At 57.1% G+C, this 27,997-nt stretch overlaps 1 protein-coding gene and 1 long non-coding RNA gene across 2 annotated transcripts; one reads left to right on the top strand and one right to left on the bottom strand.

The window, feature by feature from the left end:
* Positions 1 to 267: 267 nt before the first annotated feature.
* Positions 268 to 26,924, top strand: LOC105470789 (melanotransferrin). Its single transcript, XM_011723030.3, is given in 17 exon segments — positions 268 to 487; positions 2,118 to 2,272; positions 3,266 to 3,365; positions 5,616 to 5,798; positions 6,963 to 7,119; positions 8,621 to 8,688; positions 12,524 to 12,546; positions 12,548 to 12,712; positions 13,462 to 13,642; positions 14,307 to 14,458; positions 19,469 to 19,565; positions 20,441 to 20,635; positions 21,288 to 21,444; positions 21,529 to 21,596; positions 23,476 to 23,663; positions 26,157 to 26,355; positions 26,794 to 26,924. Coding segments are annotated over 17 exon segments (2,217 nt in total). The 5' UTR covers positions 268 to 438; the 3' UTR covers positions 26,874 to 26,924.
* On the bottom strand, positions 24,210 to 26,163 carry LOC112424772 (uncharacterized). The gene is made up of 3 exons (XR_003015684.2): positions 25,874 to 26,163; positions 25,433 to 25,700; positions 24,210 to 25,023 (listed from the first exon to the last, which is right to left on the bottom strand). It is a non-coding gene; the product is annotated as an uncharacterized lncRNA (long non-coding RNA).
* Positions 26,925 to 27,997: the final 1,073 nt, after the last annotated feature.

Here is a 27,997-nt window from a genome sequence, read left to right as displayed (position 1 = left end):
GGTGTGTGGGGAGGGAGCTGCTGCGGGAATGAGATGACCTCCCGGCTACCTCCAGCCCCGACCCTGGGATTCTGACCTCTTCTTCCCTCCACACCTGAGCTTTTCTCTCTCCAGTTAGACGTGGTGTTTGGAGTCTTTAAGGACAAGAGGAGGGGAGCATCCCTGGGATGCAGGCGAAGAGGCCGGAACCGCCGTGCCCGGGCCCGAGCGTCAGGCCGCGCTCCAGCAGGGGGCGCGCCGGGGCAGCCCAGGTGTGCGGTCCGGGCCCGGCGGGGGGCGACCTGCGCCCCAGGGCGGGGATTCGGCCCGGGAACTCCCGGCCGCACTTAAGGAGCTCGGGCCAGCGTGAGGAGGCAGCGGGGTGGAAGCCCGGCGGCTGCTGACTCCCTCGGACCTGGACCCAGCCCCAGCCCGGCCCCAGCCAGCCCCGACGGCGCCATGCGGGGCCCGAGCCGGGCCCTGTGGCTGCTCCTGGCTCTGCGCACCGGTGAGGCCCCGCCGTGAGCGCCGAAGGCGGGCGGGTCCTGGGCCTGGAAATGTGCCTGAGCCCGCGGCTCTGGGGGAGTGAGGAGGGGACGCAGGGGCTCGGGGTGGAGTGAGGACGGCGGAGGGAACTAGCAGCGAAGCGCAGACGGGGATGTCTGGAAGGCTTCTTGGAGGAGGCGGCCTTGAGCCGGGCCTTGAAAACGTCCGGCGCTCCAGGGAAAAGCGCGGGCCCAGGCGTGGCGGGGAGGCCGCGGATGTGGAGAGGAGCTCCCCGAGGGCGGCCCCTCCTGACGGGCGCGGGAACTCAGGACGACTGTGGGGCCAGAGCGGCTCTTTCCCCCGACCCCGCGGGAGAAGACTCAGAGGGACTGACCCGGAGGGGCGCGGGGTCCGCCCGAGGGGGCCTTGCACATGCAGGACGGAGGTGGGGGCGGAGTCTGGGTCCCCTCGCGTCGGCGCCCCAGGGAGTCGGGCCCGGGATGGTGGGACGGGAGGCGGGACCTCGGGGAGCGGCTCGCGGGGGTCGCAGGCGACGCACTCATCGATGCAAACAGTGAAGCCACGACCAGCCGCCGTCTGAACTTTGCCGTTTCCCGCCCGGGAGCTTGGAGCGCTGCGGAGGGGAGGCCAATTCGACTTTCCAGGGCGCCGCCGGGAGTGGGGAGGGGAGGGCTGTGCAGGAAGCTGCAGTCTCGGCCCTCGGACTGGTGGGGCTGCCACAGGAGGGTGACCTGGTTGCAAGGGGAGTCATGCGTTTCCCTCCAGCACAGGCCTCTGGCAGTGCTTGGCTGGGGCAGGGTGATTGGCAGAGGAGCTAAGGCCTGAAAGTCTTCAACCCCAAGGGGCTCCAGCACCCCTTCCTCTGGGGCCCTAGCCTGGAGCTCTCGGGGACTCTGACCCGGTCAGATCCTGAGGCATAAACAGAAGTCCCCTGAGGATCTGTGTGTCTTGGGCTGTGTGCGTTTCCTTTCAACACAGAAGGTGGGGCTTTTTATCTGCTTTATCGGAAGATGAAGCAGGCTCCGAGAGGCTTGAACCCACCCTGATGGGTCCTCAGCCTCCCCTCTGTGCCTGCCGCCTTCCCTTGGCAGGGCCTGGCACTGTGCCCACCGAGGGTGAGTTTGCAGCCAGCGTAATCGCAGACACTCCCCGAGGGTGCAGGGCTCCCGGAGGGCGGTCCATCCCACAGCCCCCTCACCTCACTCTCCTGTCACAGTTCATAAGAAAGGCCCAGGGACACTGCTGGGTGAGGGAACCCACACGAGCTCGCTCTTTGGGAGGCCTGGAGAAGGGAAGGAGCTTCCGCTTCCAGGGCCTGCCGAGAATCCCTAGCCAGTGCTCCCACCAGGTAGGGGTAGCTGAGAAGCGACCTGTAGACCTTCCCACACCTCTGTAAAGGGCCGGGTTCTGGGGCATTCCATTTGCCAGCAGCTGTGCCCCTGGTCAGAGAGGCCCAGAGCACAGGAATACCAGCCCTTCCCCTGTCTCTGTGCCTGTGGGAGGGCAGGGCGGCCGTAGAGGACTGGCTGTCCAGGCGGATGGGCTCACACAGAACTGCTGGAGCCCCCCTCCATGGTGGGCCGGGACTGGGCTTGGTGGGGGAGCTGGGCCTCACAGTTCCCTGCCCGCAGTGCTCGGTGGCATGGAGGTGCGGTGGTGCGTCACCTCAGACCCGGAGCAGCAGAAGTGCAGCAACATGAGCACGGCCTTCCGGGAAGCGGGCATCCAGCCCTCCCTCCTCTGCGTCCAGGGCACCTCGCCTGACCACTGCATCCAGCTCATCGCGGTGAGTCCTCTCCGTTCCGCCCTGCGGGAAAACAGGGCTCTGACTCAGGAGGGAGCACACAATAGCCTCATTCAGCCGGAAAGGAGCCGACCCTGCCCTGCCGGGCCCAGCCGATAGGATCTCCCGAGTCTCCCCGGCAATGAGGCCAACTCGCCTCCCGCGGGGCCCAGGCCAGGAGGTGGGAGCCTCAGGAGGACCCGCTGCTCAGAGGGGCGCCAGCAAGGAAAGGCGCCTGAGAGGCTTCTCTTCCACAAGGCCCCTGCCAGGGGGCCCAGATGGTGGTGACCCCTCAGTGGCCTCAGGTGGCTGCTTGCTCATTTTGCCATGGGGCTTTCCAGAATGGGGCTTGTGTGGTTTCTGGGAAGGAGGAGCGGGGGCTGGACTCCCAGGTGGGTGAGTATGGGGTAGGAAGGCAGGTCTGCTGAGACCGGCTGAATGACACTGACAGTCCTCAGAGGCACCATGAGGGAGTGGCCTCCCTCCCGGGTGGGCGCAGAGAGAGCTGGCTTTTCATTCCAGCTCTGCCCCCAGTATGCCCCCAAGACCTCATCCAATCATAGGCCCACAGTGGGGCCAAGGCTGTGGGTCAGGCTCCATGTGAGGGCAGAAACCGCAAGCACAGACCGTCTTAGAGAAAAAAAGCTGGAAAACCTAGGGTGGCCGTAGAGGCGCAGGGTGGAGGGACAGAAAGCGAGGGAGACTCACTTTTCACTGCCTGCCATTTTCTACTATCTGATTATTTTACTAGGATATCTGAGTCCTGCAAAACTAATGATTAGTATTTTTTTAAATAACATTATTAGGAAAACAAGGTGAATCCTTGGCCTGGGAAAGGGGGAGAGCCCTGAGCTCTGGTTGGGCTCCAGGGCCAGATAAGAACAGCACAGCCCTCCGGGCCTTGGGGTGGGGCCCCAGGCCATCTGGTTGGTGTCCCAGGTTCTTTGCTGAACAGGCTGGCTGGGCCAGGCTTGGCTGAGCCACGTTTCCTTGCAGGCCCAGGAGGCCGACGCCATCACTCTGGATGGAGGAGCCATCTATGAGGCGGGAAAGGAGCATGGCCTGAAGCCCGTGGTGGGCGAAGTGTACGATCAAGGTAGGAGGATGCAGTGGGAGGAGAGAGGATGGGCTGTGCTCCCCAGGCTGCCCTTGCTGGGCCTGGCCTGAGCTGACCATCAGCCCTGTCCACAGAGCAGTCCTGGAGTCCCAGCCAGACGAACGCCCTAAGTCTCTCTGAAATTCCCCAGGGGCGAGAGCTCGGGACAGAGAGCTGCCCCAAGTCTGCTCTTCCCCACAGGGAGCCCTGCAGCCCCCTAGCCTGTGCCCACTCAGTTCTTACTGCGGGCTGCCCCGGGCCTGGTGAGGTGCCGGGCGTGGTGCGGTGCCGGGCGTGGTGCTGTGCGGGGCGTAGTGCTGTGCCGGGCCTGGTGCGGTGCCGGGCGTGGTGCGGTGCCGGGCCTGGTGCGGTGCCGGGCGTGGTGCTGTGTGTGTAACTGCCTGGGGTGAGCAAGGTGTCCTTCATGCCGAGCCACCTGCACACTCAGGGCCTCCCTGTCAGAAGCTTGGCTCTGGGTAGGGAGGTGCTGCCTGGCAGCCGCACAGCTCAACAGACCCAGCGCTTCCCCTTCCCATGACTTCTGTGACCTTGGCCAACCGCCACTTCCCGGACTGTAAAATGGGGATAGTAACACCTGCACTGTCACCCAGACTAAATGAGCCAGGCCGTGTGTCCACCTGATGTGGTACGTGCTGGAAAGCGTGAGTTCCTTTGCCCAGTGCCCGCATCACACACGGGACCTGCCTCCAGCTCAGCCTGCTCCTGCGTCTTCCCCATCACCTCTGCTTGGCCGGCGCCTGGCCTCCATCACAGTCCAGCGCAACTGTCACCTCCTCCAAGGTGCTCCCTGAGCCCCTCCCTCCCTGGAGCGGGGCCTCTTGCCTGCACCCCCACGGCCTCTGCAAGCCTCTGCCTGCTCAGTCTCGTTAGTCCCCAGAGGAGGGTCCAGTCTTCCCCTGCGTCTATCCTCTGGAACTCCACACAGCGTCTCGCTTGGAGAAAGCACTGGCCGGTTCCTTGTTGAATTAATGACCATCCAATGACACACAGCACAGTCCAACCCTGCACACCCATCAGCCAGAACTAGCTCTGCTCCCAGGCCCCGCACCTCTTCCTCTTTAATTAACTCCATACCTCTGCTAAGCACCTGCCACCCGCTGGTCTGAGCATGGAGCAAACAGAGAGACCTTGCTGCTCTCACAGAGCAGAGGAAACACACACAACTCTACAGTGACACGTGTGGGGGTGCTGTGAGGAAAAGGAAAGGGCAGGACAGAGCAAACGAGGGTTGCGGAGAAACCCACTGAAATAGAGCAGGCAGGACGGTGCTCTGCAGAGGCGATGGGCAAGCTGAGCCCCGCAACGATCTCAGGCGGTCCAGGGAATGGGAAAGAAACAAGGTGGGTGAGTCAGAGGATGGCACCAGATGAAGCTACTTAGCTTGGTGGGGGCAGACCCTGGTGGGCAAGAAGGAACACTGACTTGATGTTCTAGAACCCAACTTCGTTCTGATATGGCCTCCCACACCACCTGGCAGTTTGTGCGTGCGTGTATGCCTGTGTGTGTGCGCTCGTGCAGTGGGAGACCCTCTGGTCATCAGTTCCCATAGCTGCGTCGTCTGTGTTTTGCCTGAACTGCCCCTTGGAGCCACCTTGGCGCAGGGGAACATTTCACAAGGCTGCAGAGCCCTGGCCCACCACACGCACCCTGCAGCCTTGAGGGTCGTGAGTGACTTGGGACCACGTTGCTAGGTCTCTCTGTCTCTCTGTCTCTGCCTCGGGTCACTCTCCTCCAACCCCCTCAGCACCAGGAAATCGCCTCTCCTCATCTGGGGAAGCCTCTCGCCTGCTCCCCTGCTCGTCCTAGCCACCCTTCTTCCCATGGCCCTGATACCGTTCCCTCAAACCCTCCAAGTTCTCCTAGGGGCCTAGGCTTTTGGAAAGCAAGGACTTGCTGGCTTCTTCTGCTTTCTGTCCAGCTAAATAACTCCCCTGATGTGAGCAAATGTGAACCAGCTAAGCACCAGCTGCTTAGGAAGAGGGGGAACTCAGTGAATACATCAGTATCTCAGGATCGTATCTACCTCAAGAGGCTAGAGGGCAGGGTCTCGTAGTACATGTGGATTAAGCCCACTTGCTGTCTTGGTAACGAGAATGCTATGCACACATCCATGATGTACAGCCATGCTCCGTGCACACACCTCTCCCACAGCCGGCCTCGGCAGGGTGCTGGTGCAGCCTCCCTTGAGGCCTCTCCCTGCTGCCCTCACCCGCTGCCCTCCCCTCCTAGAGGTTGGCACCTCCTATTACGCCGTGGCTGTGGTCAAGAGGAGCTCCCAAGTGACCATCAACACCCTGAAAGGCGTGAAGTCCTGCCACACGGGCATCAATCGCACAGTGGGCTGGAACGTGCCCGTGGGCTACCTGGTGGAGAGCGGCCGCCTCTCGGTGATGGGCTGCGATGTACTCAAAGGTAAGGGCTTTGGGCTGGGCAGGAGGGTCCCCAGGCCTCCCGCTCCTTTCCTTGGGATGCTTTCCTTTCCATGCTTGTCCCTTCACTGGGCAGCCTCCCTCCAGCCTCACCGCCATTCTTCATCCCTGGAAGGCGTAGCAACCTCCTCCGCCTCCCCGCACCGTCCACTCTGCCGCCAGCCCTGCGCGCCGCCACGTGACTTCCTGCTTGCTTGGCCCCTGTGGGCACCATTCTTGCTCACCCCTCACGGTGCCCCACATGACGGTCAGGCCCAGGCCCAGCCCATGAGTGGGAGGCAGTGAATCCCCCAGGAGTGCTTCCCACGCTGTCTAGAAATGTGTCCTCAGCTTTACAGGACCAGAAATGCTGTTTTTTCAGGACCCAAACAAGGTGTTGACTTGCACCCAGAAAGCCCCCAAGTGGCTCATCAGCCCAACCAGCCGTGTAAACCCACGAGAGCCTGGAAGCCGCACCCTCCCAGCTGGTGGCCAGGCGTGGGTGGCTCGCCAGGAACTTGGCATATTTATTACACACCTATCCTCTGGGAGGTCACAAAAAGAAGACTAGGAAGAGGGCTTACTCTGGAAAAGCTCAGTCTGGCTGGTGATGAGTGTGGCCCGATGGGCTTGGGTGCTGGCAGCAGGGCCTTCTCTCGTGTGGCACAGGATAAATATTTGTGAGTTTTGGTGCCGGCCGGGCCTGAAGAACCATGCAGGGCAGCAGACCCTGACCTCGTCCCCCACGAGGCCAGCCGCCGGGCGTTTGCCTCCCTCCCTGTGCTGTGAGAAGTGTCTGTCTTTATTTCCCCTCTGTCGTCAGTCACACCTCGCTGAGTTGGAAATGAAAGCCACGATGAGAAGAGCATCTAGTTGATGCTTAGTTATCCCGTGTGGTCATTTAGGAGGAAACTTGTAGTTCCCCCGAACCACTTTTAAATGACAGTCGCTCCCCAGTGCTCACTGCTCCCTTGGGGGACCCGGTTTGGGGTCACGGATCGGGTCCGGGGTCCGGCTCCCCAGTTTTGCTCAGACTGAAGCTGGAAGGTGGAACCGTTCTCAGCAGAGTCCAGATGAGACCCTGCAGGGCCCGGCCCCCCGCTGACCCTGGGGTTTTAACTTGGCTCTGAAGAAAGTTCTGAGTGACCTCTCTGCCTCCTTCCCACAGCTGTCAGCGACTATTTTGGGGGCAGCTGCGTCCCGGGGGCAGGAGAGACCCGTTACTCTGAGTCCCTCTGTCGCCTCTGCAGGGGTGACAGCTCTGGGGAAGGGGTGTGTGACAAGAGCCCCCTGGAGAGATACTACGACTACAGCGGGGCCTTCCGGTGAGCGGAGCGGGGGTGGGGAGGGCCGGGCGGGGAGGAGCTGAGTCGTGCGGGGCGGGCGGAGGCGCTACGGCCACGGATGCTGGGGAAAAGCACCTTTGCCCAGAGAGGCCGTGGAGGGGAAGTGGCGGTGTTGGCTGCCTCTCATCAAAGCGCGCTTTATATAGTTCTGTGCCCTGGTTAGTTTAAAAACATCCAACCGGAATATGCCAAACTGGATTTGCTCATAAAATCAACATGTTTGGTATATTTAGTGAGGTGAGGGCTCGGAGAGAAGAAAATGGAAAAAACAGCCTTTTGACCACTCCCATGTCCCCGTTCTCAGACCAGCAGGGACAGGGGGTTGGGGGACTGTGGCTTGACACTTGGGGCCGGCCTGTCTCTGCTGCTGGTTGGGGCTGGCACCTTGGGTAATCCTTCCGTGGATACAAGAGAGTCTCTAACAGTCTGTGGTCCAATTCCGTCTGCCTGCAGAGGAGGAAACGTGCTGAGCAGGACTGGAAGGAAGCTTCTGGGGCTCCTCTGGCTGCCTCACGTTTCCACCTGGAGCGGGGAAGCCTGCTGGTGTCCCACGCTCCAGATGTGATCTGAGTGGATGCAGTTTTTGGCATAGAGAGAGGAAACAGTACTCAGCCCCTCTGAGCGGCAGAGCCTTGCCCCTCCCCTGCCCCGCGTCCTTGGCCACGCACGCATTCTCTCTGACTCTCCTGGAGCCTCAGAGCCCTCTCCTGATGTCGTCCTCCCCGACCTGCTCTAATCCCTGCGTGTTTTCTGCCTGTGGGGACCTAAGCAGCCTCTTTGCCCAGCAGGTCTCACCTGCCTCCAACACGAGGCAGTGACATCAACAGAACATGTACAAGTCAATGGTCCCTCCCACTCAGGATCCTGCGGCATGGCATGAAAAGGCCTTCTAGTCCAATCCCCTGCCTCAGGGTAGAATGCTTTTCAAAACACCCTGAAAATTAGCCCAACATGGTGGCACACACCTGTCCTCCCAGCTACTTTGGAGGCAGAGGCAGGATGATCACTTGAGCCCAAGAGGTCAAAGCTGCCATGAGCTATGATTGTGCCAGTGCACCCCAGCCTGGGCGACACGGCGAGACCTTATCTCTAAAAACAAAATAACCAAAACCAACACCCTGAGAGTCAAGGCTGCTGGTATTATAACAGCAGCTGCCCTGGGAGTGCCTGCTCCCTACAGGCCTGAGCCAGGCTGGAGAGGGTCTGTACTGGGTTATAAAGAGCCTCTCATCCTCAGAGCAGCCCGATGGAGCTGCTTTCCCGCCCCCGCTTTACAGGTGATAGGGACTAGGAAGGGGCCACAACTCAGCAAAGCCGCAAAGCCACACAGACAACCAGCCAGGGAGCTGGAACCCAGACCACATGACTGGAAAGCCCATGCCGATCATGGCCACCCCTACAGCCCGAGCCAGGCCTCCAGAGGTGGAAGATGGGCAGGGGCCAGGGGCTCAGCCCATCCAGACCCACAGCTTCTCCACAGGTGCCTGGCGGAAGGGGCAGGGGACGTGGCCTTTGTGAAGCACAGCACGGTACTGGAGAACACGGATGGTGAGTGGGGGCGGGGCACGGGCCCAGAAAAGCAGCGTGCCAGGCCAGGCCGGCCTGGGGCAGGGCACCTAGATGGCAGAGTTGGGATCAAACACCCTAGTTCAGTGCTGCTCTGAGTCTCTGGGTGATCTTGGATAGGTCCCATAGTCTCTGAGCCTCAGCACTCCCAGCTGCAAAAGAGCAGAGGCAGGTGTCACCGGGGGAGTGCCCACTGCTCACAGGGCAGGAGAAGGGGGCCAGCGAGCAGCTCTGCTCTGCTCTGATCTGAATATGACATTGGGTTCTGGTTCCACCTGAAGATGGGGGTCTGATTTTTTAAAGAATTTGCAAACCTCTCCACTGGATCTCACCTACCAGCCCTTCCTGGCATTTTTCTCCTCTTGCCTGGAGAATCTGTCCCTCATCCCTAGGTAGGTTTAAAATATAGGTTGGTGTTGAGGTGGGGCACGCTGGCTCATGTCTGTAATCCCAGCACTTTGGGAGGCCGAGGTGGGCAGATCACGAGGTCAGGAGATCAAGACCATCCTGGCCAACATGGCGAAATCCTGTCTCTACTAAAATACAAAAAACTAGCTGGGCATGGTGGTGGTTGCTTGTAATCCCAGCTACTCGGGAGGCTGAGGCAGGGGAATTGCTTGAACCCGGAAGGCGGAGCTTGCAGTGTGTTGAGATCGTGCCATTGCACTCCAGCCTGGTGACAGAGCGAGACTCTGTCTAAAAAAATAAAAAACAAAAAAAGATTGATGTTATATATTAAGCCATCATGTCACTTAAGTTTTTTAATCTTGAAAGAACTGAGCTTTGGAAAAGTTACAAGAATAACTCAAAGAGCTGCCTTCTCTTCTTCACCCAAATTCTAACTGTTTAGCATTTTTCCACATTTGATTTGTGTGTGTGTGTGTTCTGACCCATTTGAGAGTATATTTGCCTATGTCATACCCCTTAAATACTTTACTATGTATCTCCTAAGGCAAGGAGATGTGTACCTAGCCACAGTAATCAAAATCAGGAAATGCAACTTTGATCCAATCCTGTTATCCAATCTATAATCAATATTGCAGATTCACTCACCGTCCCAATTCTGTCCTTCATACCCATTTTTTTCAGACCAGGACTGAATCTTTTACCACGTTTGGGGTTTAGTTGTTAGATCTCTTTAGTTTCCTTTATCTTGGAACAGTTTCTCAGTCTTTGTTTTTTATGACATTGGCATTTTGAAGCATCAGGCCAGTTATTTTATAGAATGTCCCTCAATTTAGATTTGCCTGAAGATTGTTTCTTTTTTTAAATTGAGATAAAATTTACATGCAGCAAAATTTGTTCTTTTTGAAGTATAGTTCTATGAGTTTTGCCAAATACATACAGTTGTATAACCACCACCAGAATCGAGATCTGGATGGGGCAGATGCTTCAGCCCAGGAGTTCCTCAGGCCCTGCTGGTTATCCCCCTGCACCTGCCAGCAAGGAGCAAACACACTGTTCTGTCTACAGTTTGGCCTCTCCCAGGACATCTGATGATTGGGGTTTTTTTTAAGTCATTATCATTCTTTACTGTTATCAATCGTTGCCTTTTAAATCAGAAAGTCCATCATGAAGGCAAACATGGACCAGATCCGAGAAGGAGGAAAACAAGTGGCCTGCACACGAGGAAGCGTGTAGGATGATGCGCTCTCGTGCTGGGCAAGCCTGGAAAGGGGCTCCTGTTCACAGGCCCCAAGACGAGTTCGACAAAGGAGAATTTGGAAAATGGGCAAAGAGCAGGGATATGTTGGGTTAAAAATCAGCTTTTTCAGACTTGGGTTTTTTGGTTTTTTTGTTTTTTTTGTTTTTGAGATGGGGTCTCACCATGTTGCTCAGGCTGGTCTCAAACCCCCAGCCTCAATTGATCCTCGCATCCCAGCCTCCTGAGTAGCTGGGATTACAGGCATGCACCTGGCAGCTTTTTCAAAGTTTTGACGGTAATCTAAGGCAATCTAAGGCAGTAATTTTTTTAAGTGACTTGATACAAAAAGATTGGTAAGAGCAAAAGGGTAGAAGTGGCATAAATGTCTAAAGCAGGGAAGTGACAGGACTTTCATTGTTCTTGGCTTTGAGAAGTGGAAGTGGCTGATGGAAGTACCTGAATGATGCATTTGTCTGTGGGAAGGCAAAGGATGCCCCAGAGCTCTAACCAAAGGCTTTGCAGCAGCCTGAAAACAGAGAAAAGTTGGGAAGTGGAGGGGGGAGAACTGCACTGAGTCATTAAGAGTGCTGTCAAGTACCATGTGGCCATTAAAAATGACCTTTACGGAGTTTTCCAAACTGTTACTCTGGTGTGGGTTTTTTGGTTTTGTTTTAAAATAGCTTTGCAATGAAAACTTTCGTGACCATACAAATTATCTTTTCTCTTCCTATTTCCTTGTAGAGGTTTTTTCCCTCCTTGTCTTAAAGTCATAAAAATATTGTTCTGTGGGACCATCTGTGGTTTAATTATAGTCCTTAATATTCATCTTCTCAGTATCCCTAGTTGGTGTTAATAGTTACTCTTGCAAATTTTCTTTTCTATTGAGAAACAAATGAATTTATGGAAAGTTTCCAATACTGTGGAAAAATACTTTGCCAAGTAGGATGCAAAATTGCCTGTCAACTATGTCCTTAGCCAGGTTAAAAGTGGTCAAAAGGGGGCTGGGCACGGTGGCTCACACCTGTAATCCCAGCACTTTGGGAGGCCGAGGCTGGCGGATCACGAGGTCAGGAGTTTGAGACCAGCCTGGCCAACATGGTGAAACCCGGTCTCTACTAAAAATGCAAAAATTAGCCGGGCGTGGTGGCGGCGCCTGTGGTCCCAGCTACTCGGGAGGCTGAGGCAGAAGAATCACTTGAACCCAGCAGGCAGAGCTTGCAGTGAGCCGAGATCACGCCACTCACTCCAGCCTGGGCGACAGAGCGAGACTCTGTCTCAAAAAAATAAAAAGGTGGGGGGATCAAAAGACAGGGAGTAAAACAGGAAAAAGGACTTGAAAGAAACCCATCCCAACGTGAATAGCTGGAGTTGCGGAGTTCCCCTTCCCTCTCTAGCCCGCGTGGGCAGATTCCGTCCGGGTTTGTTCCCACCTTGGTCCCTGCTCCTGGAGCCCTGACCCCTCCCCCTGCTCAGAGCCAAACGTAGTGCCTCATGGCAGCCGCAAGCTCATCCTAGACTCTTAGTACATTTATCTCTCTCACCCAAAACTGTTCTTATTTTCTTGCTCTTTTTTTTTTTTTTTTTTTTTTTTTGAGACGGAGTCTCGCTCTGTCGCCCAGGCTGGAGTGAGTGGCCGGATCTCAGCTCACTGCAAGCTCCGCCTCCCGGGTTCACACCATTCTCCTGCCTCAGCCTCCCGAGTAGCTGGGACCACAGGCGCCCGCCACCTCGCCCGGCTAGTTTTTTTGTAGTTTTTAGTAGAGAGGGGGTTTCACCGTGTTAGCCAGAGATGGTCTCCATCTCCTGACCTCGTGATCCGCCCGTCTCGGCCTCCCAAAGTGCTGGGATTACAGGCTTGAGCTGCTGCGCCTGGCCATTTTTCTTGCTCTTTTTATCTTGAATAGTTATTTATAAGTATTGTATTACTGTCAGATGCCTCCAATCCACTTTAGCAACAGAAGTTGGTGAGAGCTAGAAAATGAGAGTAACGAGATAGAGTCTGTGTAGGTACTTGGAGTTGGGTGCAGCCACCAAGCTCTGCCACCTTCTGAATGCTGGGTTCTCACGTCCATGACACCCAGCCACCCCCCAGAATCCCTCTTCTGGGCCTTCCTTGCCACCCCGCCCCAACCCCTGTCGTAGCTGGGTCAGCCCAGGCTTCCTTCTTCCCAGGGAAGACGCTTCCCTCCTGGGGCCCAGGCCCTGCTGTCACAGGACTTCGAGCTGCTGTGCCGGGATGGCAGCCGGGCTGACGTCACCGAGTGGAGGCAGTGCCATCTGGCCCGGGTGCCTGCTCACGCCGTGGTGGTCCGGGCCGACACAGATGGGGGCCTCATCTTCCGGCTGCTCAACGAAGGCCAGGTGGGCTCAGAGTCCCCCAACCCCCCTGCACAGCGTCCTGGATGGTGCTGGGCCTTGTGGTCGCTCAGCAGGGTGGGATCAAGAGGGGCAGGACCCAGAGACTGTCCTTGGGATGGACCCCAGCATTGGGCCAGGTCAGAGTGAGGAACCAGCCGGCTGTGCTGGCTGCCCAGGAGGAGGGCTGGCCAGGGGAGGGGGACCCAGAGGAGGGGGACCCAGGGACCCAGGCACCCTCAGAAGAAGCTCCTGATACTTGTGTCTCTGAGAGCTAAAATCAAAACATATGAGCCAATAAACGAAGTGACAAAACCAGAGCCTTTCAAAGCATTCACCATTCACCATGAATTACATGTGGCGAATAAGGTTTGGCCCAAACCGCTGCTTTTGACAGCGATATACTTCTGACCACTGGCGCCCCAGGCTCAGTTAGTTTTGTCCCATCCAGGCTGCCACTGCCAGCCCCACGGCGTGTCCTCAGGGCCGTCCCACCCCTGGCCACAGTCATGTGTCCAAACAGCTGAGTGTGATGAGGCCAAATGGACTCAGAGCAGACCCAGAACTGGCAGGGCCCAGGGGAAGGAGACAGCGGATCAGGGGAGGCACGGCAGAAGAGGGAGGCCTCGCCTGGCCCTCACAGTGGGCGCCTGCTCTGAGGTCAGGGAAGAAGGAGGTAGGGCCCGAAGTGGGAGGAAAAGATGTGGCCTGTCAGGACCCTCACCACCCTGTACCCACCCCCTCTTGACACACAGCGTCTGTTCAGCCACGAGGGCAGCAGCTTCCAGATGTTCAGCTCTGAGGCCTATGGCCAGAAGGATCTGCTCTTCAAAGACTCCACCTCGGAGCTTGTGCCCATCGCCACGCAGACCTACGAGGCGTGGCTGGGCCAGGAGTACCTGCACGCCATGAAGGGTCTGCTCTGTGATCCCAACCGTAAGTCCACCCGTCCCGACTGCTGCCAGCTCCAGCCCAGCTCGACCTCGGGCATGGCAAGGCTCTCTGGGAAAGCGGCTGGGGGAAGATGCTCGCCAGGGAGGCCTCTGTAGGAACCTGTCATTTCTGTCCTCTGCCTCTGGGGCTTTGGGGAGGAAGCCCCTCTTCAGCTGCACCGCCTGTCGTACCTCGGAAGCCCCACCTGGCCGCAGCGGAGTAGGATCCAGGCCCTCAGAATCTGCCTTGGGAAGGGTCTCCTCACCCCTCCATCCGTGGCCATGGCGTCCTGTCAGTTCTTCTACAGCCTCTCGCTCCTACTCCCCGCCTCTATCCCATGGCTACAGCCCTGGCTCAGGCACTGTCTTTTGCCTGGACTGGTGCAGTAGTCTACAAGCGAACTTCTTGCCTTTAGCCCTCCAGCCCCATATATCTTCCACCTACAGCCAGGGAAGTGGGTACCACACACTGAGTTAGATACACGACAGCCGTGGTCTTCCTCAAACCTCCCAGCTGCCCCTTTTCTGTATGAGGAAGTGGGATCTGATGGTTAAATAACTTATCCCAGCCACACCGGAGAAAGGCCCAGAATTTCCCTTGGGTCTGACTCCAAGCTCTTCCATGGCAGTACCGGCCTGGCAGTGACCGCTTGCTTGCCCCACCCCAGGGCTGCCCCCCTACCTGCGCTGGTGTGTGCTCTCCACTCCTGAGATCCAGAAGTGTGGAGACATGGCCGTGGCCTTCGGCCGGCAGCAGCTCAAGCCAGAGATCCAGTGCGTGTCAGCCAAGTCCCCCCAGCACTGCATGGAGCAGATCCAGGTGGGGGTCGCGCAGGTGCCGCGTGGGCCAGGTGGGCAGGTAGTGGCAGTGCCTGGGCGGTTCTTACTACCCACTCCCCCTGCTGCCTGGGGAAGAGAAGAGTGTCTACTGCAACAAGGCCACAGAGACAGGCGGGAGGAGCGACCACAGGGACCAGCACCCACCCCAGGGGACAAAGACGGGGGGGGGGCGGAGCAACTGCAGGGACCAGCACCCACCCCAGGGGACAGAGACAGGTGGAGAGGAGCGACTACAGGGACCAGCACCCACCCCAGGGGACAGAGACAGGCGGGGAGGAGGGACCGCAGGGACCAGCACCCACCCCAGGGGATAGGCAGATAGGAGTGAGTCCCCTGGAGAGCCTGCGAGCTCCTCACTGAGCGGGGGCACCAGCAGCAAAAGGAGCACTGGCCCAGCTGGGCGCTGACGCCCTGTAGCCTGGGGCGAGCCCCTTCCCCTTTCTGAATCTCAGCCTTCCCTTGTGCAATAGAGAGTGGGCGTGAATCATTGTTCAACCTTTTTTTTCTTTTTTCCTAATTTTTCTAAATAGACAAATAGTAATTGTGCATATTCATAAGATACATGGTGATGTTCCGATACATAGAATACATGGTGATCGGAGCAGAATAATAATTAGCATACTGTCATCTCAAACATTGCTCATTTCTCTGTGTGGAGAACATGCAGTATCTTCCTACCTGTTTGAAACTATGTATTATTGTTAACTCTAGTTATCCTACAGTCTATAGAACACTGGAGCTTATTCCTCCTCTCTCTTATTTTGTATCCTTTAACAAATCTCTCCTGGGCGTGTTGGCTCACACCTGTAATCCCAGTACTTTGGGAGGCCGAGGCGGGTGGATCACTTGAGATCAGGAGTTCAAGACCATCCTGGCCAACATGGTGAAACCTCGTTTCCACTAAAAGTACAAAAAAATTAGCCTGGCATGGTGGCACGCAGCTGTAATCCCAGCTACTCAGGAGGCTGAGGCAGGAGAATCGCTTGGACCCGGGAGGCGGAGTTGCAGTGAGCCGAGATCATGCCATTGCACTCTAGCCTAGGTGACAAGAATGAGACTCTGTCTCAAAAAAAAAAAAAAAAAATCTCCCTATTCCTCCTTTCCCCCACCCTTCCCAGTCTCCAGTATCCTCTGTTCTACTTTTTACTTCTGTGAGATCAACTTTTTTTAGCTTCCACATATGAGTGGAACATATGGTGTTTAACTTTCTGTGCCTGGCTTATTTCACATAACACAGTGTCCTCCAGTTCCATCTGTGTTGCTGCCAGTGACAGGATTTCATTCTTTTTTATGGCTAAATAGTATTCCACAGTGCATGCCGATGACATTTTCTCTATCCATCCTCTGTTGTTGGACACCTGGTTGATTCCATATCCTGGCTATTGTGACCAGTGCTACGATAAACATGAGGTGCAGGCATCCCTTCCACAGGCTGATTTCCTTTTTCCTTTGGACGGATTCCCAGTGGTGGGATTGCTGGACCGTACGGTAGTAAATAGTTCGATTTGTCATTTGTGGAGGGACTTCCATACTGTTTTCCATAGCGACTCTCTGGGTTTCCATCCCCACCAACAGTGTAAGAGTTTCCTTTATTCTGCATCCTCACTAGCATTTGTTATCTTTTATCTTTTTGATAACAGCCACCCTAACTGGGGTGAGCTGATACCTCACTGTGGCTTTGGCATGCATTTCCCTGATGATTAGTGCTGCCTGCTGGCATTTTGTATGTCTTCTTTTGAGAAACGTCTGTTCTGGTCATTTGCCCATTTTTAAGTCGGATGATTTTCTGCTGTTGAGATGTTTCCGCTGCGTGTATATTCTGGATATTAATCTCCTTCGGATGAGTAGTTTGCAAATATTTTGTCTCACTCCGTAGGTTGTCTTCATTTCACTCTGACGATTGTTTTATCTGCTGTGCGGAATTTTTTTGTTTGGTATAATTCCATTTGCTTATTATTGCTTTTGTTGACTGTGCTTTCGAGGTCTTTTCATAAAATCTTTTCCCAGACCAATGTCCCAAAGCGTTTTGCCTGTATTCTCTTTAGCCCTTTTATTGTCTTGAGCCCTGCATTTAGGCCCCTGATCCGTGATGCGTTGACCCCTGCGTAGGGTGAGGGGTAGTTTAGGGCCCAGTTCATTCTGCACTTGGACATTCCGCCTTCCTAGCAGCAGCCACTGAGGAAGAGACCACTCTTTTCCCAACGAGTGTTCTTGGAACCTTTGTCAAAAATCATCGGGCTGTAGACCTGTGGGTTAATTTCTGGGTTCTCTATTCTGTATCATTGGTCTCTATGTCAGTTTCTATGCCTCTATCTTTGTTCTTTTTGCTTAGGATTGCTTTGGCTATTCAGGGTCACTTGTGGTCCCATACAAAGTTTAGGATTGTTTTTTCTAATTCGGTAGAGAATGTCGTTGGTATTTTCATAGGGAAGTTCAACTTTTTTTTTTTTTTTTTTTTGAGACGGAGTCTCACTCTGTCGCCCAGGCTGGAGTGCAGTGGCCGGATCTCAGCTCACTGCAAGCTCCACCTCCCGGGTTCACGCCATTCTCCTGCCTCAGCCTCCTGAGTAGCTGGGACTACAGGCGCCCGCCACCTTGCCCGGCTAGTTTTTTTTTTGTGTGTATTTTTTAGTAGAGACGGGGTTTCACCATGTTAGCCAGGATGGTCTCGATCTCCTGACCTCGTGATCCGCCCGCCTCGGCCTCCCAAAGTGCTGGGATTACAGGCTTGAGCCACCGCGCCCGGCCGGAAGTTCAACATTTTTGACAGCACCATGCACTTGGAAATACATTTTACATTGACCACAATCTAGTGCACAAAAAGTTTTCTTTCAGATATAAATGAAAAAAATATATGTCCTTTATATACAGAGATATGACACAAACAGTACCCGCTACTTCTCATGTATTCTATTCTAATCCTTTTTTTGCTGACACTTGTCATGACCCATTAAATGGATTTGGCCCCCACGAACAGACTCACCATCCGCAGCTAGAAACACCAGCTGGCCCGGCCTCTCGTGCCTGTTCGGCTCCGCCCCAGTTCGCTTCTCTGCCTGGAGACTGACGCCAGATGCAGAGGAGGCCCCAGAGGCTCTGCAGTCCGGGAGGACTGCTGTGGTCACGGGTGTCCAGCCTTGGCCCAGAGCCCCGGCTGTCAGCCCCTGGGTGTCCACACTCCCCAGATTCTGTTTTTAGAGCAAGTAGGTGGGGTCTGTTCAGGGGGTCCCCAAGCACAGGCCCCTCAGCAGTGCCAACCCTGCCCAGGCCGGGGAACCACATTGACTGGAAGGCCACAAAAAAGAGACCGGGCAGGAATACAGGGTGACCAGGCCTAGGACAGTGACCATCGCACAAGCTGACACTCGCTGTGCGCCCCACACAGTGAGGGTCGTTGTGTGGATCATCTCATGTGACCCTTACAGCAGCCCTGGCAGTTGGTGTGACCATCGGCCCCACTTTTGGGTCTGGAGCAGGGAGAGAGAGGCTGGGGAAGTAACTTGCCCAAGGTCACCAGCCAGGATGGGCTGTGTGAGCTTCCCCACACCACTTTGCCTGAGCCAGGCCACAGCGCTGTCTCCAAACCTGTGGATCGCGAGAGTGGAGACCACCCCAGCCTCAGGCCAAGGAGTGCCCAGGCCCAAGGCGGGGGTGTTCCGGGAGCTTCCGCAGGCACTGATGGAAGCCTGTCCTTGTGCAGAGCTGAGAGCAAGTGTGTGTGACGCTGACAGGGGAGCCTCCGCTGGAACCTGGAATGGAGGGAAGGTCTTGGGGGAGGGTCTTTATTTCTTTGTTTCCCAATGCCTGGCAGGCTGCCCTATTGTTCCAAGCGCCCCAGAGGAGGGAGATGTGCTGGGAGGAAGGTTTCAGCTCCCTCTGAGTGCCAGCCTTCTCTCAATCTGGGCTCACAGAGGGCCAGGGGGCTGCCCTGCGGCCTGCGGGAAGAGGAGAGACCAGGGGCTCCTCAAAACCACAGCAAAGGTCTCAAAGACCCTCAGTTCTAGCTTCTGAGGTTCTCAGAGAGGTATCCAGTGTGGCCGTAACACCCATTCCTGCCCTGCCAGTTACAGGGAAGCCAGAGGGCCTGGGCTGCGGTGCATGGTCTGTGTCCTGCCCACAGCGCAATGGGAAGAAGGAGGTCTGGGCAGTGGAAAAAGGGTCCCGAGAGGTGCACCCTCCTGGCCCCAAATGTCAACGCCGCTGCCTGTTATTCTACCACCATCACTTCACGCCTCTTCAGGAATGGTGTGGGACACCTTCCTGGGGCACAGGTGTCCCCACTGTCCCCCACTGTCACCCCCTTCCCTTGAGGTTAATCACACTCTACTATGGCTTTGTTGCCGGTTAGCCCCTTGGCAGGGTCCTGGGGCCACCTGTCAAGGGGCTTCTGAATGGACAAGTGGGGTGGGTACAGGTGACCTGGAGGCCCCAGGAGGGTCCTGGGAAGAAGGCGCTGGGTCCTCCTGCTGCCATGGCAGGCAGAGCTCCATCCCTCAGCCCTGGAGCCTCCTCCCTAGGCCCTGAGACTGCCGTCGTTTCAGATCCGCCACTCTTCCATCTGTACAGGCATTTAACAGACAGGCATTATACCACACGGTGTGCTGGCCCTTGGCCAGGTGCTGGAGAGGTGGTGCCTGGCCGTCTGGGGGCTGGCAGTGCATAGGGAGGCCCATGCCAAGCATGAGGGTAGGGATCGCGCTTGCTTTGCTCAGAGCAGGGACACAGGGGACCCTGGGCAGCCACACGCAGGAGTGCTGTGTGGGTGTTTCAGCCCCTTGGTCCTCCAGACACCCCTCCTGGTCAGGCGTCTTCACAAGGAGAGGAAAGGGCAGGCTGCCAGGATGGGCTATTTCCCACCCAGATTCCCCAGGGGAAGGAAGCCTGAGGCCACAAACCCCTAGAGACCAGGCCCCACCACCTCCATAGGACCCCGACATCCAGAACCATCCTGGGTCCACCCTGGCCCAGTTGCTGCTTCTGTTCCCTTCAGGCTGGGCAAATTGACACTGTGACCCTGAGCGGCGAGGACATTTACACGGCGGGGAAGACGTACGGCCTGGCTCCGGCAGCTGGCGAGCGCTATGCTTGTGAGTGCAGGGCCTGCCGCCTGGCCGCAGCCAGGAGGTGGGGAAAGTGTTATAAATATAAAAGAGTCCCCCTCTCAGCTATTTTCACAAGCTCCCTGCCTCTCTCCTGGGGATAGTGACTGTCTATCACCAGGCCTGCCCCTCCTGCCCCAGGCCTCAGTTTTCCCAACTATTCCACATACGTCTCTAAGGGGCTGGCAAACTTTCTGTAAAGGATTGGAGGATAAATACTTGAGACTTTGCAGATGACAGTTGTCTTTCAATAACCCTTTCAAAATATAAAAATCATTCTCAGTTTACAACCCAGGCCATACAAGAGCAGGCGCGTGGTTTGCCATCTTGAACTACTGGGGCCTCCTCAGCCTCTTCTGGCCCTAACCAGCCATGGAAGGTGGCCCTTTGGAGTCCCCCTGCCAGCTCATTTGCACCTTCTGAGGGGCCTGGGCTGGGGCTTTGGCCTCTGTCCTCTTACTGGTGACCTCAGAGGCCTGGGTCCCTTCCATCCGGGTGTGAGCAATCTCTGGGCTGTGGGAAATGCTTCTGCAGCCTCAGCTGTGACTCCACTTTCCTCCCGGGAAGTGAGAAAAATACCACCTGGGTTTAAGGAAAGAAGGAAATCCCTGTGGGGAAGGACTGCTGGGGCCAGAGGAAGACAGGGCTGGAAAGTGGAGCCAGGAGGCTGCATCTCACAGGGGACGCAGGCAGGGCCCCTGCTGGGCCTGCTCCCGGAACACCTGATCTCAGGCCTGGGCACTGTTTGGCCTGCACAGCTCAGACAAAGAGGCAGGAAGGAGTGGGTTTGAAGGAAGGACCCCACAGGCCCTTGCCCGGGCTCTCAGCTGAGGGGCCCCTCGCATGAGTCCCTCTCTCCCCAGCGGAAGACAGCAGCAACTCGTACTTCGTGGTGGCGGTGGTGAGGCGGGACAGCTCCCACGCCTTCACCTTGGATGAGCTTCGGGGCAAGCGCTCCTGCCACGCTGGCTTCGGCAGCCCTGCAGGCTGGGATATCCCCGTGGGCGCCCTCATTCGGAGAGGCTTCATCCGGCCCAAGGACTGCGACGTCCTCACAGGTACCCCCCTTTTAGGAACACAGACTAGGGAAGCCTTCTCTGGGGTTAGCTAGGGACCCACAGCCAGTTCTGGAGGAGACCCTTGTTGGAAGGTGGCCAGGCTTCTGCATAAGTGCCCAGGTATCTCCACACGTTGGGGACAGAAGCACCTGCCATATACGGTACATGAAGCCCTTTCCGTGTGTTAGATCACACAACATTCATGGAAACTGGCAAGATCCTTGAGCTGACAGGCCAGACACCTCTGTCCTGGCTGTTAACTCAGAAAACATACAAGCACTTTTTTTCTAACCACTGACACAAGCACACGGAGGGCACTAGGATTGGCAGCTCCTACTCCCAGACAGCTGCACGGCTGCTCTGATTGGAACAAAATAGTGAGGTAGTGAGTTCCCTGTCCCTGAGGGAGTTCACGCGAAGGCTGGGTGGTGGTGTTCGGTGATGGGGTTCCTGTATCTAGACAACCTCTGCATTCCCCCCACTGAGATCCTCCAGGAGACACTCCACTCAGAGCCGAGGGGAGCAGAGCAGACAGGCGGCCTTGCAGCGTAGGGTCAGGTGGGTGGGCAGACCTGTGGGGGAGCGGCCTGCCCAGCTCCCTGCCATGCTTTCCACTGCTGGCCCCTCATCATTGCCCTTCCCTGCACCCCAGCGGTGAGTGAGTTCTTCAATGCCAGCTGCGTGCCCGTGAACAACCCCAAGAACTACCCTTCCTCGCTGTGTGCGCTGTGTGTTGGGGACGAGCAGGGCCGCAACAAGTGTGTGGGCAACAGCCAGGAGCGGTACTATGGCAACAGCGGCGCCTTCAGGTACTCAGGGGGCCTGGCGGTCTGGGGCTGTGTGCAGAGGCTGGGACCCTCCTGCCGACGCCTGCCCTGCCCTCTGTGTGGCAGATGCCTGGTGGAGAATGCGGGCGACGTTGCCTTCGTCAGGCACACGACCGTCTTTGACAACACAAATGGTAGGTGAGGGCCAGAGCAGGGCCAAAGGTAGGTCGGGGGGACTGTTCCCCATTCTCAGCACCATCCAGACACCATGTTGGGCTGGGGCCGAGCAGTGGCTCAGTGAGGCTGAGTCTAGAAGGCTGTGTCCCCGGGAAGCTGGGAGCCCCACGGGTCACAGGGTAAGACCAGACCTCAGACCACACATCCAGGGGTGCTGGATACATGACGGTCTTCACTGGTCTGGAATTCAAGTCCCTAATCCACCGAAACAGTAGAAACTCAGTCCCAGTCGGTTTGGAAAGACCCCCCTTCTGGGGGTATTTATGTAGTGCCAAGGTGTGAGGTGGGGTGGCGGGAGCCTCTGCATGGGGTCATGAGTTCAATCAGTATGTGGTCTGTGTTCCTGAGCAGGTCACTGCCTCCTGCAAGGAAATCTCACTGCAGCCCCCAAGCCACACCGAGGCAGGGCACACCTGACACACCACACAGGCAGTTTTCTTCCTGGAGTCACCTTCCTGGGCTCCACCTGGGGTAAAGAACTCAGGGACGCTCTGCTCCGGGACCCCCGCACACGCATGGTCCTATCAGCACACGCCTCCCCAGCTTACGTCACTTCCCCTCTTCTTGTTCTCCGTGAAGGAATCTGAAGCCTAGAGGCTGTTTTCCTCCAACACCAAAGGCTTGTACTTTCTACATTCCCTGACTACACCCCAGGCTTTGAAACCCAAAATGCTGGAGGCCCAGTCTTCTCCACTCACTCCCAACATGTTTCTTCCTAGAGACTTAGCCCAGAAAGGCACAACTGTGGCCCGGTGGGGAGGGGACTGGACAATGGGAAGTAAGACATGCAGGGAAAAAAACCCCAAAAACATCAGTATTTCAAAACTTGGATCTTGCCTCCTATGGGGGTCACCAAGGCGGTAGGACCATTTGCCCCAGCAGAGCCAGGGAGGGCTCCAGGCCCTGAACCCTTCCCCTGCACAGCCTCCTACCAAGAACACGTGGAACCCTCCCCCAGAGAGGGGCTGTGTGCTCCTGACTGAGCCCGGCGGGCCTGCCTGGTCCCAGACCTGTGCACGGTGTGGTCTGGGATGGGGTCGGGGAGGCCGGCAGGTGCTGGAGAGGCCTTGGAAGGTTCACTTGCAGTGAGTCACCCGCCTCCCGGGGCCGCTCCTTCCCCTTTGTCTTTAGCTCTCCTGGAGGCCCACCCGGATTTCCTGGAAATGGGAGGAGGATGGATACTAAGTGAAGGCAGAGACACGAGAATGTGATTCCTGAGAGCAGCATTTTCTCAGGCAGCCCTGGGACTGCGTGCTTTAGAATCACTGGGATGCTGGTTTAACATGCAGATTCCCGAGCCCGATCTGAGACCTCCTGAATGAGATTCTTTGCAAGCAAGGGCCCTTGAAGCTGCCTTTTACATCCACAAGTGATGCTATGCCCTGTTCTATTTGAGAACCTCAGCCTTTAGGGGCAATCACCCACCATCTTCAGGGAGCCACCCCACCCTCAGACTTGAGGATGTAACACATAGATGGGGTTCTCTGCCTAGGAGTGATTAACAGCCTCAGTTTGCTCACCTGTAAAATGGGGACAACACCACCTGCCCTGCGTTACTGTTGTGGGGATCAAGCAACACTTGTAAAGTGCTTGTCACATAGTAGGTACTCCCTACTCCCTGCTAATGGCAGCTCCTGCTAATGGCATTAACACAGCTGGGTTCTTTCACCCTGGTAACACAGCAGAGCACTTGGAGAATGGAAAGGGTTGGGGAGCTGGCCAGATGTTGCCACCTCCCTGTAGCGAAGGCCTTGGAGGACCCAGGATAGCAGCCTGTCTTTACACTTCTCCCCACTCCCTTGAACATCCCCACACACACTGCTTTACCCCTCTCAGGCCACAATTCCGAGCCCTGGGCTGCTGAGCTCAGGTCAGAGGACTATGAACTGCTGTGCCCCAACGGGGCCCGGGCCGAGGTGTCCCAGTTTGCAGCCTGCAACCTGGCACAGATGCCACCCCATGCCGTCATGGTCAGACCAGACACCAACATCTTCACCGTGTATGGACTGCTGGACAAGGCCCAGGTGAGCCAGGCAGGGCTACCTCAGTGAGGGGTGTGCAGCAGAGGTAAGCTGAGCCCCTGGGAGGCCTCAGTCTACCTGGAGCAGACCTCTAGAGAAATTGAGGAAGCCTGGGGGAAATTCGGTGATTTTCACTTACGCAAGGACATACCTCCAGAAACTACCCCCCTGCCTCCTGCATTGTTGATTTTCCCTTCTCAGTTGGACCATTTTCACCAACATGAAACATGCTGTGATTTCTGCCATCCTTAAAGAACAAACTAACCTCTTGCTCTCACATCCATCCTCTTGCAGCTGTAATCCTGCTTCCTTTTTTTTTTTGAGATGGAGTCTTGCTCTGTCGCCCAGGCTGCAGTGCAGCGGCGCGATCTCGGCTCACTGCACGCTCCGCCTTCCGTGTTCACGCCATTCTCCTGCCCCAGCCTCCCGAGTAGCTGGGACTACAGGCACCTGCCGCCACGCCCGGCTAGTTTTTTTTTTTTTTTTTTTTTTTTTTGGTATTTTTTTTTTAGTAGAGACAGGGTTTCACCATGTTAGCCAGGCTGGTCTTGATCTCCTGACCTCGTGATCCTCCTGCCTCGGCCTCCCAAAGTGCTGGGATTATAGGCGCGAGCCACCGCGCCCGGCCAGTCCTGCTCCCTTTCAAAGCAAAACACTTCCAGAGAGTGGTCTGCTCTGGAGTTAACAGTCCTCTCCTCTGGCCTCTCTTAAGGATGAAGACTGAGTTAACAAGTCCTCTCCTCTCCTCTCTCTTGAGGATGGAGACTACCCCAGACAGGCTCCCACCAGGGCCCTGAAGCTGTTCTTGTCAATGTCACAGTGACCCATGTTGCTAAACCTAGTGGCCATTTCTCAGTCTTCATTTCACTTGACCTCTCAGCGGCACTGGCCACAGCTCTCCCTCCTGCAGGCACCCAGTTCCTCAGCCCTGGCTCTCCGCTCACCTCTCTGGCCACTCCTCAGTCTTCTTTGCTGATTCCTTCTCATCTCCCTGACCTGTTAGCCCTAGGATTCAGTTCTCAGCCCTCTTCCCCGTCTACAGCTGATCCTTGATCTCATCCAATCCCAAGTCATCAAATACCATCTATCTACAGATGGCTTCTGAATTTACATCTTCAGACTTCAGTCCCAAACTTGCATATTTAACTACATACTTGACATTTTGATTTGTGTTTCTAACAGTCATCTCAAACGGATCAAGTCCAAAGTTGGACCCCCGTCCCTCCTTCAATCTTCCCCACTTCAATTAAGAGCAACTTTAGCTTTTCCATTTCCTTGGGAGTCATTTTTTACTCTGGTCTTCCTCTTGTGCTCTATATCCAGTCCATCAGCAAATCCCACTGGTTGTGCTTTCAAAATACACCTAGAATTTAAACCCAGGTTGTCTGACAATGGAGCCACTGGTTTCTAACCACTCCCCTCCCCCAACTTATGCTGAAATTGCCTTCTGCACACCCACCAGCACCACAGAACTCCAGAGCTGGCTGGCTCGCCAGGCCTGTTCCTAAACTTTGACATTGTGAAATTATGCATGTTCCTGTCATCTCCCCCACAGAACCCCTCTATCCCAGGAGTGCCATACTCCGGGTCCTTGGGCTTCCCTAGGGTGTTGCTAAGTTCTCTGAAGTAATGTGGGAGAAGAATCTTGGGTGGATGTGCATTTTTCTGGGGAGAAGGCTGACAGCTTTCATCAGCTCTTTAGGAGGATCTGCGAGTCCCTCCAAAAAGACTGAGCCACCTGACTCCTTTGTTCCTCCTTGATCAGTACTTACCACCTGACATAGACATTCATGCATGTTCTCCAGATGTCCTTTATTTATATTTGTATTCATAAGTTCTCATACGACTTCTGGTCTTTTTAGTAGCTCTTTTAGGGCTGTAGCCACAGAACGGTCATTGCAGTGATCCTGAGCAGGGTGGAGGAGTGCAGCATCCCTGGGCGGGTGGGTCAGTGAAGACACGCCCAGCTCACCTGTTATTCTGTGGCTGGTTGCAGAACACACATCTCTCTCGAAATTGTTTCGGTTTGTGCGGAGACAGCTGTAAGAGTGAAAAGCCTTATGGAAAAGGCCAAGAAATGCTGAGCAGGCCTAGCACAATGCTCAGGAATCGCACCCACACCATCCCTCATTTCTGGGTCTTTCTTTCCGAACATCTCAGGCCTTAGGCCTGCATCCAGGAGCTGGAGCACTGCAGTGCTTGTGAACACCTACCTCTTCCAGTGGGGCCTGTGGGCCTAGTGTCCCCACACCCCCTTGGGTGACAGAGGCCGATCAGTTGTCACGCTTATGACTTCCAGTCAGAGTCGTGGGGCCCTGAAATTACTTGTTCTTTGGGTCACTGTTACGTAAAGCAATTTGCAGCAAGCTGCACCTGGGCGGGTGGCCCTGCCTGAGCCCAGGTGAGAAGCCCAAAGCAATTTGCAGCAAGCTGCACCTGGGCGGGTGGCCCTGCCTGAGCCCAGGTGAGAAGCAGGTCTGCTTGCGGTGCTTCCAGGACCTGTTTGGAGACGACCACAATAAGAATGGGTTCAAAATGTTCGACTCCTCCAACTATCATGGCCAAGACCTGCTTTTCAAGGATGCCACCGTCCGGGCGGTGCCTGTCGGGGAGAAAACCACCTACCGCGACTGGCTGGGGCTGGACTACGTGGCGGCGCTGGAAGGGATGCTGTCTCAGCAGTGCTCGGGCGCAGGTAGGGCAGGCCCGCCCCGCCGCCTCCCCGGTGCCGTTCAGACCCCTTTACCGCAGAACCTTGAGGGAGCGGGGCGGGGGTGCTGCGGGTCCGGGGAGGCGGGTGGAGGCCGGTTCACAGCGGTCCGGGTGGGGTGTCCCGGGAGGATTTTGGCCAGGAGGGCAGGAGCCCGGCGGGTGTCCCAGACGAAGCTGGGTAGTGAGTGTAAACGCTCAAAACGCGGCGCGGGGAGGATCTGAGGCCACGGCAGAAACATGCATGTGGTGTGTTTTTGGAAGGAGTGAATATGTAAAGGCAGCAGGGAAAGGAGCGTTGCAATCCAGCAGAAAGAGGGAGGCTGGGGCGAGTTCGGTCCCCCCACGCCCACCCCAGAGTCGGGGCCTGAGGCGGCCACCGCGGCCCGGGCTTCGGGGCCTGACCTGCCGCGTTCGTCCCCAGCGGCCCCGGCGCCCGGGGCGCCCCTGCTCCCGCTGCTGCTGCCCGCCCTCGCCGCCCGCCTGCTCCCGCCCGCCCTCTGAGGCCCGGCCGCCCCGCCGGAGCCCGCGCCCTGGGAGACCCGCCGCGCCCCAGAGCTGCCGGAGCTGCGATTCCCGCCCGGGGAGTTTCCGCGGCGGCTTCGCGCTGGAATCCAGAAGGAAGCTCGGGAAGGCCGGGCCCGGCGCGGGCGGGAGCAGGCGCCTCCCCGGGAGCCCCGCCGCCCACGGGCGCCACCTGGCGCTGCCACCTGGCGCTGCTACCTGAGGCGCCGCCCCCGGGCCCGCGCGGCCCTTCCCGCCAACCGCCGCCTCCCGCCACCTGGAGCCGCGCGGGCCGCGCCGGAGGAGGCCGGTTGCCCAGGAAACCGCTGAGCCCGGGCTTCCCGCCGCCCGCCCCGCAGAGCCGCCGAGGGGCCGGCCCGCCTCCTCCGCGCAGCCCTGCGCCCCCGTCCGCGAGGCCCCCTGGGGACGCGGTGGCCACCGAGGCACCTACTTCCGGAGGCTGCAGCCAGGCGCTCCAAGGAGGCCCGGCCCCGGCGCCAACGGGACCAGCCCGTGGGACAGCGGCCTCTGCTGGCGGGGGAGGGAGGGAGGCCGAACCAGGGCGACGGGGAGAAACCCGCCGGGGACCCCTCGAGGAAGGGACCTTGTCCAGGGTGGAGGCTCCAGTTCCTCCGACCGCCCATGCGCTGGGAGGGAGGCCGGCCCCGGGGACTCTGTGCCCCGCCTCGTCCCCCACTGTGGCCGCGCCAGCTCCAGCCCCGGCCAGCCGTCCGCGGATCCCCCTCCTGAGTCTCCTCAGGCTCTCGCCTCCCGCACCCCCATGGATGCCCACCGCCCGCACCCACGCCCGAGCTGCCCCGAGCCGCCCCGAGCCTGAAGGGAGCCGGAGGCGAGCCCCCTGAAGGGCTGGGCGTGGGGACACGCCATTCCTCCGGTTCCGAACGCGGGTGGGGGGTGAGCTCCGGCTCCTCACTCGGCCCTGCACCTACTGGGCCCGGCACCGCTCACACCCCGTTCCCGCCCCTGCGCGAGGCCGCAGAAAGAGCCTGGCCAGGGCCTCTCTCTACTCCATTTTGCCAGTTGTCTGAGAAGCCAAAAAAAGTTTCTAGAACTGCCAGCCCTTAAAAAAAATGAAAAGGAAGAGAAGAAATGGGAGCAGGCAG

Source organism: Macaca nemestrina, chromosome 2, assembly GCF_043159975.1.
Source record: "Macaca nemestrina isolate mMacNem1 chromosome 2, mMacNem.hap1, whole genome shotgun sequence".
In the NCBI taxonomy this organism is placed as follows: Eukaryota; Metazoa; Chordata; class Mammalia; order Primates; family Cercopithecidae; genus Macaca; species Macaca nemestrina.
Note: the sequence above shows the minus strand (reverse complement) of the source record. Positions and strands in the feature narration are given on the sequence as shown.